Here is a 12,109-nt window from a genome sequence, read left to right as displayed (position 1 = left end):
GTATATTTATGGGCTGAGGTTTACTGACAGGGGAGTTACAGCAGGGGAAGGAATAACAGAATTATCTGCCGCTTATGTGCAGCCGTGCTGATGATATGTTGCCTTGGTGCATTGAAGGAGCAAGAATCAGATGTCTGAACCACTGTAAATCAAGTACTTGATACCGTATGCTCTGTATGCAACACAGATACGTCTCACTGAAGCACCTGACACTTGCGGACGCACATTCCGTGAGGAAGTGCAATTGTGACACTCTCTATTTTATTTAGCGTATGCGGGGAGCTGAAGCTGTTGTTTTCGGCCAATAATGCCCTCTATCGGTCGCTTCTGGAATTTCGCGAACGACACAGATGTTTGCACCTCAAATTTAACTTGATACCATCACTAGGTGGATGTGTGATTTTTGTTTACCTCTAACTTTCAGCTGTGCCGCTGAAGAGACTGAACGTAGTTTGTGCGGCGATTGACAATATTTTCCTCTTCTAGGATACTGAATTGGCGCTGTAGGTACCTTAAAGCGGAGTCACTTTTCTCTATCTGAATTTCATCTCACTCTTCCACCACGAATGGCGTAAAGTGAAGTTTCGGTGTGTTGCTTTATTCAACACCGCCATTAACCGGAGTGTGCGGTACTATGTTTGTCGTAGCGTACATATTCTCAATAGCGGCGTAGGGACAGAATGGAACTTTGAGTCCGCCTCCTCTGTTAATGGTAAATCATCGTGTGCTGCCAAGCCACACTTACTGTTGATGCCATATTGTACGTAATGCTTCTGAGAACAGCTTCTGACACACCAGTTTACGCAAGTGCCGTAATAATACTGTCAGACTTCCGTTTCCGATGGACTATTCAGTCAGAATTCGTTGCATACGTTGTCTCTCAGGTACTGACAGGCTCCTCATTACTATGTCTCTAAACTGCTGATATGACTGCTCCGAGCCGCACGGGATTAGCCGAGCGGTCTCAGGCGCTGCAGTCATGGACTATGCGGCTGGTCCCGGAGGAGGTTCGAGTCCTCCCTCGGGCATGGGTGTGTCTTTGTCCTTAGGATAATTTAGGTTAAGTAGTGCGTACGCTTAGGGACTGATGACTTTAGCAGCTAAGTCCCATAAGATTTCACACACATCTGAACTTTTTTTTTTACTGCTCCAAGATGTGCTACAGTACAAAGTCTTGTACCACTTTAACCAATTATTCATCCATGTAGCGAAGCTTACGTTCAGTTTGCCTTGTTGTTACATACGCCATTTTGTTGGAAAATGCACGAACCATTCTGTAGGATGAGTTGTCCAGAAAGTTGGTAGCCGTACTGAAGTTGTTGGTGACGTTGCAGCTGGACTGCCCATTTGCGAGAAATCGTTGGAAAAACCGGTGTAGTGTGATTATATGGATGTTGGTTTTCTTCTCGTTTGCAGGTAAGCTAGTATAGTTATAAGTTTTGTTTCTCCACTGTCGTGACGTCGCGCTAGATTAAACGATGCGGAAGAACTGTTTTCTATAAAACACGGTTACCACTGTAGTACTCACTTTACCCTATTGTAAAAAACAAATAAACAGTAACAACTAAAGACCTTTATTGAAATTTGCAGGACACATATGCGATACGTTAAATCACAAAATTCTTGTTGTTACAATGCTCTTTTACAGAATACAAACACACTGAATTATTCCAGTCGACCTCTCGCACTATCGATGTGTATGAACGACAGGTCGCCACACTCACACACGGAGCCTAGGTAGTTACAGAGTGAGTGGGGGTATCTCCAATTTCGTATATCAAGACTCATTTCCTCTCTCTTTCTGACGTCACGCCCCAGATTGGTTTTCCTGCTGCTGTTGCCAAACGGTTAAAACTTTCTGTCATTTCGACTACAGTGTCACAGTTTCTTTGCTATCGAATGGCTGTGTTTCTCAATACTTTTGCGACTGTTTATAAAATTATTTATTAGCTGGCGGATGAAATGAAATAGTTCTTCTTGTAGGGCAACCGCAACTGTACAAGCCCATTTTGGAAAACATGGAGACCGCAGAAGATTGTGGAGTAAACAGCTGTTCGGCAGTTTCTTCATTTTTCTAAAAAAAGACGGGAAATTTGGTGTTATATTTCTGGACAAGTCCCTCAGATATAAAATTAACTACAGATGAACACATTCTGGTGGATTGTGTAACACTGATACGAGTCTGAGATCCTAACTCCGTCAGTAGTCATTCTACCGTCTTACCTCTTAAAAATTAGGATGTCTTTAGACGTTGTAGTTTTATGTTGTTGGTTTGCGAAAAAGATGAACCTTCTCTTTCGTGACCCGCCATCTGTTGACAACATTACTGTTTTTATTGGGCGTGCTAAGTGAATACACCTTCAACCATAAGGTAAACTTCTGATAAGCATACAGTTATTGCCGTTACAAGATAAACTCAACAAATGTAGCGAAACTGTTGTAACCGTATTGGTGCCTGATCCCCTGTGTGCCACAGACTCTGTCCAGAGAATCACGATGAGTCTGTGGATGAGTACAGAGAGGGAGGAGGAGATTCGTGTTTAAAGTCCCGTCGGCGACGCGGTCATTAGAGACAGAGCAGAAGCTCGGATTGCGGAAGGATGAGGAAGGAAAGGGGCAGTGCTAAGGAACTACCCGGGCAATCAGGATGGTCGGACGAGGCTTTGAACCGTCGTCCTCCTGCATGCGAGTCCAGCGTGCTAACCACTGCGCTACCCTGATCGATTGGACGAGTATTATAAATAGAATCTTTTTCCATATCTCACAGCTGTAAACGGTAAGGGATAAAATCGGGTAATCTTTGTGCATATTTCCTACATGAAGTCAGGGCAAGACCAGCAACTTGGATAATGTATTCTTTATTGTAATTCTGTCTTTGTTACGTTTTATTGAACTGTCAACTAAACCACTGGCCATTAAAATTGCTATACCACGAACATTATGTGCTACAGACCCGAAATTTAACCGACAGGAAGAAGATGCTGTGATATGCAAATGATTAGCTTTTCAGAGCATTCACATAAGGTTGGCGCCGGTGGGGACACCTACAACGTGCTGACGTGAAGAAAGTTTACAACCGATTTCTCATACACAAACAGCAGTTGACCGGCGTTGCCTTGTGAAACGTTGTTGTGATGCCTCGTGTAAGGAGGAGAAATGCGTACCATCACGTTTCCGACTTTGATAAAGGTCGTATTGTAGCCTATCGCGATAGCGGTTTATCGTATCGCGACATTGCTGCTCGCGTTGGTCGAGATCCAATGACTGTTGGCAGAATATGGAATCGGTGGGTTCAGGAGGGTAATACGGAACGCCGTTCTGGATCCCAACGGCCTCGTATCACTAGCAATAGAGATGACAGGCATCTTATCCGCATGGCTGTAACGGATCGTGCAGCCACGTTAACAGATGGGGACGTTTGCAAGACAACAACCATCTGCACGAACAGTTCGACGACGTTTGCAGGAGCATGGACTATCAGCTAGGGGACCATGGCTACGGTTACCCTTGACGCTGCATCACATACAGGAGCGCCTGCGATGGTGTACTCAATGACGAACGTGGGTGCACGAATGGCAAAACGTCATTTTTTTGGGTTAAACCAGGTTCTGTTTACAGCATCATGATGGTTGCATCCGTGCTTGGCGTCATCGCGGTGAACGCACATTGGAAGCGTGTATTCGTCATCACCATACTGGCGTATCATCCGGCGTGATGGTATGGGGTGCCATTGGTTACACGTCTCGGTCACCTTTTATTCGCATTGACGGCGCTTTGAACAGTGGACGTTACATTCCAGATGTGTTACGACCCGTGGCTATACCCTTCATTCGATCCCTGCGAAACCCTACATTTCAGCAGCATAATGCACGACCGCATGTTGCAGGTCCTGTACGGGCCTTTCTGGATACAGAAAATGTTCGACTGCTGCCCTGGCCAGCATATTCTCCAGATCTCTCACCAACTGAAAACACTGGCCCATGGTGGCCGAGCAACTGGCTAATCACAATACGCGAGTCACTACTCTTGATGAACTGTGGTCTCGTGTTGAAGCTGCATGGACAGCTGTACCAATACACGCCATCCAATGTCTGTTTGACTCAATGCCCAGGCGTATTAAGGCCGTTATTACGGCCAGAGGTGGTTGTTGTGGGTACTGATTTCTCAGGATCTATGCACCCAAATAGCGCGAAAATGTAATCACATGTCAGTTCTGTAAATATATTTGTCCAATGAATACCCGTTTATCATCTGCATTTTTTCTTGGTGTAGCAATTTTAATGGCCAGTAGCGTAGTTCCGAACTTCTAAGTTCATTTTCAAGGGAAGCTTCTTGAAGCTACACTAACCGTGGTTAGGTGACAGTCACTTTGCACTTGGGTGATGCACGCGTGATATGCAATGTGGACTTCATGAAGACGTTTACATTGCGAAACTAATCTGGTTCCCATGTGACTGTATCATGTATGTATTACCTACGTGTGAAGTGATTGTCGCCTAACCCAGCACCATTATAACTTAACTTTGTGCTCTGCCGTACGGCAGGTCTTGTCATGGGGGAAGCCTCTTCAGAAAAGTCCACCGCATGAGCGGCTAGGGAAGTGATTCCAGTGGTGGATTCCCGTTGCCTTCCACTCGTGATTAGTGCAGCTTTAATAGGCCAGGCTTGAAAATGAACTCGATAGTTCCATACTAGTAGCCAGTTTAATGAAACGCAGCTGTGACGGAATTACAGTAAAGAATTAGGTAATATTTGTGATTAATTTGTAGATCAACGACGACCTATCTGTCGCCCTAGAAAGTGGATTTCTATCTAACTATGAATGTCAATAGCAAAACATGGACGTACGTAAGAGTGTGGTCTAAACCATTACCCTACTGAAAGATTACAGATAAGAATATTGCCTGAGACATAACTCCCATTGTCTGTGGTCTTTAGAACGTCTTATGCGGCCTAGTCACAGCACGATCAAGTGTAATTTTTGGACACGACTCACTTTTTTAAAAGAGTGCTTCAATAATAATACAATTTCTCTCGTTAACAATACTACTCCTCTGTCTTGGACACGACTCACTTTTTTAAAAGAGTGCTTCAATAATAACACAATTTCTCTCGTTAACAATACTACACCTCTGTCTACCAAAGGAGCACTCTCTTATGAGAGAATAACATTTTAGCCACAGATCAGAATTGCATTCTTTCCATTGTAACATGCCTGAGAGTCCATACAGTGATCACAAACCTTGGAGGAAAATTCCTACGCTTGCAGGGGCGGTATCCAACTTTGACTAAATGACCAACAAATGGACATTTTAGAACTTCTTTCAAACATTTCCCAGATACAATCCGCTGATCATGATGTCGATCTATGTAGCTCCAGGATAAACACAGGGTTAGTCATACGAGATGTAGACACATTTGCACCATAGATTTATCCAGTGTCCAAGAGTCGTTCGTCGTCAAGACTAAGCCACTATTGAGGCTCAGGACTACCTCATCAGGAAAGCATAGCAGAGGTAACGTGTAAGAGCCCCCCAATGGTAACTTGTGTAACGTGGTGAGATAAATCTCACCACAATCAGTACCACGGATTCCTTAGAGACTGGTTGAGAATTTAAGTTCACAAGTGAATAGTCCGGCCAACAGGGATCACTCGTCCGTACACATTTTACGGATGCGTCAGCAGCGCGGCCTCCATGGGGCTCCCCTTGGCAACTGGCCAGCGATTTTGTTACTACTAGCTCTTGCCTCAAGGTACTCCTCTTGAGAGTGACGAGCCACAAATAGAGTAATTATTCTTGACTAATTTCTGGGACGGTGCTTGGAACTAGTGGTGGGTACTCCTATATTTCGTTACGGTAAACTGGTTCACAGTCGACAAATGAATTGCCTTACGCTACGAGTTGTTTAGAACTAAGGACCAATGTGAATGAAAAAAACTAAGAGTGTCGGATGTAAACCAGAGCTTCATAAGCGCAGTACAGAGTTGATCCCCATTCATATATAGAGATAACTGAAGATGACTGAGTTGAGTGTGCTATTGACATCCCTTTGAGGCCCCATCAATGATAAACTCGAACAATGGACTGCATTACTTTTAGCCTTGCCGAAATATTTCCGCGTTCGTCAACATTCATCAGTGTTGGAAATTTGGATTATCTTCTACAATGGTAATAACGATAGCAACAATAATAATAACAATAATAAAGAACCTGCTTTCGTTCAGTGTGATATACATCTACATCTACATTCTACATTTATACTCCGCAAGCCACCCAACGGTGTGTGGCGGAGGGCACTTTACGTGCCACTGTCATTACCTCCCTTTTCTGTTCCAGTCGCGTATGGTTCGCGGGAAGAACGTCTGTCTGAAAGCCTCCGTGCGCGCTCGGATCTCTCTAATTTTACATTCGTGATCTCCTCGGGAGGTATAAGTAGGGGGAAGCAATATATTCGATACCTCATCCAGAAACGCACCCTCTCGAAACCTGGCGAGCAAGCTACACCGCGATGCAGAGCGCCTCTCTTGCAGAGTCTGCCACTTGAGTTTGCTAAACATCTCCGTAACGCTATCACGGTTACTAAATAACCCTGTGACGAAACGCGCAGCTCTTCTTTGGATCTTCTCTATCTCCTCCGTCAACCCGATCTGGTATGGATCCCACACTGATGAGCAATACTCAAGTATAGGTCGAACGAGTGTTTTGTAAACCACCTCCTTTGTTGATGGACTACATATATCGTGTAAGTGCACAGTTTCTTTAGGCTTTAGTATCGTGTTATAAATACGTTTTTATTTATGAGGTACTCTGTGGAATGCAAGAAGAAGCTCCCATTCTCCAACTGAATTTTTCTGTTTGTTCTCGCAGAACGGGCTACTTTCTGCACTGCCGTACGTCGTTAACTGTGTCCTGAGTCTTTCCTTCAGCTGGATTGTCAACAGCGCACAGAAGAAGTTAATATTCAGCAAGGGGGCCTTAAGGAAGGTGGCCAATTCCATTGGTAAGAAAGTATGTGCAGATAAGTGTGTACTGCTTTTCGTACGAGGGCTATTCAGAAAGTAGGGAACGTTTTGGTACAAAAAAAACTAAGTACTAGAAATAAATTTTATTATATACATCTGAAAGAGCGAATGACATACTACTTTTCCACATAGTCAGCAAACACATTAGGACACTTATCATAGCGTTGGACAAGATTTGAAATACCTGTCGTCGTAAAATTCTGCAACCTGAGACTTCAGCCAGTGAGACACGCCCGCCTGGAGTTCCGTGTCGTCATCAAAGGGCTGCGTTGCAAGCTAGTTCGTCATCTCGGGAAACAAGTGGAAGCCGCTTGGTGCAAGATCGGGGCTGTAGGGCGTGTGAGGGTAAAGTTCCCATTTGAATGAATTAAGGAGTTCTTTAGTGGGGTTTGCCGTGTGAGGTCCGGCATTGTCGTACAAAAACTAAATTTTGTACGTCAGCTTTCCTCGTGGTTTGTTTTGAACTGCTCTTCTAAGGGTGTGCAAAGTTTGACAGTACCGAGCAGAATTTATGGTTGCTCCACGTTCGAGAAAATCAATAAGAAGCACACCTTGCCTATCCCAAAATACTGTCGCCATCAACTTCCTTGCTGACAAGGTTTGCAAACATTTTCTTGGTTTTTTGGGGGGACTTTGTGTGCCCCAACTCCATGGACTGTAATTTTGTCTCGCAAGTGAGGTGTTTCACCCAAGTCTCGTCACCAGTTACGATTCGATCCAGTAATGAATCACCATGTTTGTGGCAGGCCTCCAGAAATGTCAACGTTGCCCCCATTCGCTGTTCTTTATGGTGCTCTGTAAGCATTTTGGGCACCCATCGTGCACAAAATTTGTGGTAGCCTAGCTTTTGAGTGACAATTTCAAACAACAAAGTCCGTGAAACATTTGAAAAAGAAAGCGAAAGCTCCTTTATTGTGAAGCGACGGTTTTCACGAATCGTTTCATCAACTTTAGTGACAAGATCGTCAGTCACAATGCTCGGACGTACACAGTTCACGATAAATTTCTATAGGTTTTAGATTTTTTGCCAACAAAAACCTTATCACAGACCGCACCTCACAACCGGCGGCATTTTCGATTGCAGCGCACATTTCAAATTCGAATATCGAAAAAACCAGGCGCGCAGGGACGTTTCCGCTGTCCCGGATGGATGCCGACTGAGCCTCTAAGCACGCACATACCAAAATATATGCGATAGTCGCACGCCTAGCGGCGTCAGACGGAAACGTTTCCTACTTTCTGAATAGCCCTCGTACAAGACGTCATGAAATTACAGGAAAGGTAAATTATCAATAAAGTCGAAAACTTTACTTACTAATTTTTTAACCTGGTCTGATTAGGGCCATCAGGTCCTGTCTTACGTCGGAGAAGGGTTCACATATAAAGTACATTCTTTACGTCATAGTTACTAAGAAATAACAATTGCGACAAATAGTATGAAAATGTTCCAAAAACTTAGATCTATACGTCCGGGTGGTCGTCGACAACCACCGATACTTTGACTGGAGCACACTGTGTCATTTGCAAAGCACAAATCCACCAAGTAAACGAAATGTAAGGAAATTAAAAACCTTTTCGCCGGATTGTGAGTAATGTTGGTGTTTCGACATATCGTGTAGCAAGAACCTTGCTACTCTCTTTAGCTCTATAGTAGGTCGGCGTGAGCATCACATTAAGAAGTCGGCAGATTTCTTACATCGATTAGACGGAATGCGTTTCAATGAATCGGATATTCAAGTAAGTTCTGATGTGATCTCTCTCTTCATTCGCGATCCTGTGTCGATTCGTTACTGTTAATTGAGGTTAGGTTTGATGTTGAATTAACGAATCTATTTCGACATGCGTTGACTCACACTTACGTTTTATTGAATGACCAGCAATGAGAGCAGACAGATGGCCTTGCGATGGAAAGCCTGTTTCTCCTATTATTGCCAGTTTTTTTATGGAGGAGTTCGAGGAAAGTTCCTTTGAGTCTTTAGCTTTGAAACCTGCGTTTTTTTTTTTTTTTGCAGATATTAGACGACATTTCCGTTGTTTGGCCTCATGAGAGTGAGAATGACGTTTTAGCACACCTGAATTCCATCCACTGGAATATTTGTTTGACGTTGGAGGTGGAATAGAATGGCTGCCTTCCCTTCTTTGATGTGTTGGTCAGGAGGAAGGCTGATTGTACGTTAATACATGCATTTTATAGGTAGCCTACTCATGCTGACTTGTATCTACATGCTGATAATTGACACTGTCCTGCTTAGCGTGAAGCGGTACTTCGTACCTTGGTTCACAGGGATCACGCCATCTTGGGCCCCGAGAGTTTGTCAACTGAGTTAGCCCATTTTGAAACCATTTTTCCTCAGAATGGTTATAGTGAAAGACAGAGCAGACGTGTGTTACGCTATGGACCAATTGTTCAGCGAGTGAGTGATGATAATACCGAGGTGGCACCGAAGTCTACAGCCTTTTTGCCTTACGCAGGAGCATTTTGAACAGGACTTGTCGTATTTTGCTAAAATATTGTATGGAATCCCTTTTCCGACTACGATCAAAGACCAGGGCACTTTTAGGTTCCGCAAACGATAAAGCCGGTGTCTATCGTATTCCTTGCAGTTGTGGCATGTTATATACTGATCAGACTAGGACTGTGGAGGACCGGTGTACTGGACATAAACGGCACACACGTTTCCAAAAACCAACAAAATCTCCCCTTGCAGAGCACTGACGTGACACCGGTCATTATATGGAACCTAACAACACGGAGATTCTGACCCCCACTTCCAGCCGTTGGGAGAGTGTTATTAAGGAAACAGTTGAAATCAAATTAGCATGTAACCGCGTAAATCGAGACGGTAGTTTTTCTTTAAATTCTGTTTGGAACGCTGTCATCTCCCTCGTCAAAAAACAGAGGGACAGAGTTAATGCTACATCATCCGTTGCTGATTTATTTCACTGTCGATAACTTCTAACGTCGGTCATCTTTGGACTGTGTGATGGCTATAAGGTTTACAGTGTGTGGGTCTGCGCTATCTGTCCAGAGTTTCTCTGCAGTTTCTCTGTAGTTTCAATGGCCAGTAGGATATACGTAAATCAGTAGTTGAAAGTGTTCTACTGAGAGGACAGTGTACCTAAGAAAACACGGTACGTTGGAATAGATTTTAGAACCACATAAAGGAAAGGGTGCTATAGACATCCATAAGCAATTTATGCCGTTTTCTATAGTTCTTGTTGTTGTTAGACATGGATTCTGTGTTTTGCAAATCATTTGTAAATATTTCTCGTTACATTCATTTAAGTGCTGTACAGGATATTAAAGCGTAATGTATTGTTAATTTTTCAGGTACAGAATTTTATTGTGAGTAAAATGGTATATAATTTTAGAGTTATTAATTTAACGTATTGATAGTTAAGCCATACTTCCCCGATTGTGCACCATCTTTCACCTTGAAACAGGAGGTTTCTTACTGTCGTATATGCAATACTTTAACTTGTAATTCGCTTTTAGTAATAGCTCTGCTTAACTGGATTTCAATTATTATTGGTGTATCGTTGAGTTTAGATCAGATTAGATTAGTACTTGTTCCATAGATCATGAATACAACACTTAGTAATGATGTGGAATGTGACAGGTTAATAAAATGTGTCTATCCAAGATATTACAATACACAAGATATTACATGGCACTTAATATCTTTAATTATTTTGGGTGGGGGTGGGGAAATTACCCACTTACTATATCCAAAAATTCATCTAATGAGTAGAAGGAGTTGCCATTCAAAAATTCTTTTAATTTCCTTTTAAATGCTATATGGCTATGAGTCAGACTTTTGATGCTATTAGTGACTAAAGACTTCTGTGGCAGCATAATTTACCCCCTTCTGAGACAAAGTTAGATTTAACCTTGAGTAGTGAAGACCATCCTTTCTCCTAGTGTTGTAGCCATGTACACTACTATTACTTTTGAATTCGTTCGGATTGTTAAAAACAAATTTCATAAGTGAATATACATATACATATATACATATACATATACATATATATATATATATATATATATATATATATATATATATATATATTGTGAGGCTACAGTGAAGATCTCTGGTTCTTTAAATAAGTGTCTGCAAGATGATCTTGGATGAGCTCCAGCAATTATTCTGATTACACGCCTTTGTGCGATGAACACTCTTTTACTCAATGATGAGTTACCCCAGAATATGATGCCATATGATAGCAGAGAATGAAAATAGGCGTGGTAAGCCAATTTACTGAGATGTATATCGCCAAAATTTGCAATGACCCTAATAGCATAAGTAGCTGAACTCGAACGTTTCAGCATATCTTCAGTGTGTTTTTTCCAGTTCAACCTCTCATCAATGCATACACCTAGAAATTTTCAAAATTCTGCCTTAGCTACCGATTTCTGATCGAAGTCTATATTCATTAATGGTGTCATTCCATTTATTGTGTGGAACTGTATATACTGTGTTTTGTCAAAGTTTAATGAGAGCCCATTTGCAGAGAACCACTTAACGATTTTCTGAAAACATCGTTTACAAATCTTGTCTGTTGGGTGTGATAGCTATACTTGTATCATCGGCAAAAAGTACCAGCTTTGCATCTTCGTGAATATAGAATGCCAAGTCAATAATGTATATTAAGAACAGCAGAAGACCCAAGATCGAACCTTGCGGCATCCAGTTCTTGATTATTCCTCAGTTTGAGAAATCACCAGTTTTCTGCATATTATGTGAACTGCTTATTTCAACTTTCTGCACTCTTCCAGTTAGGTATGATTTAAACCATTTGAGCATTGTCCCATTCATACCACAGTACTTGAGATTATCTAGAAGTATTCCATGATTTATACAATCAAAAGCCTTTGAGAGATCACAAAAAATCCCAACAGGTGACTTCCAGTTACTAAGGGCATTTAATATTTCATTAGTGAAAGTATATATAGCATTTTCCGTTTCAAAACCTTTCTGGAAACCAAACTGACATTTTATTGAAACTTTACTTCTGTACGATTCATTACTTTTTCAAGAACTTTGGATAAGGCAGTCAGAAGAGAGATTGGGAGGTAGTTATTGA

General features: G+C 42.2%; 1 protein-coding gene across 1 annotated transcript in view; it reads left to right on the top strand.

The window, feature by feature from the left end:
- The window catches only part of LOC126455945 (sialin-like), a 194,820-nt gene that overhangs the window by 93,472 nt on the left and 89,239 nt on the right, over nt 1-12,109 (top strand). The window contains exon 7 of the mRNA XM_050091705.1: nt 6,870-7,002. Within this exon, the coding sequence (XP_049947662.1) occupies nt 6,870-7,002 (133 nt within the window). The remainder of the gene's footprint in view (nt 1-6,869; nt 7,003-12,109) is intronic.

This window comes from Schistocerca serialis, chromosome 1, assembly GCF_023864345.2.
Source record: "Schistocerca serialis cubense isolate TAMUIC-IGC-003099 chromosome 1, iqSchSeri2.2, whole genome shotgun sequence".
NCBI lineage: Eukaryota > Metazoa > Arthropoda > Insecta > Orthoptera > Acrididae > Schistocerca > Schistocerca serialis.
The sequence above is the reverse complement of the archived record's forward strand: the minus strand, read 5'-3'. Positions and strand labels throughout refer to the sequence as shown.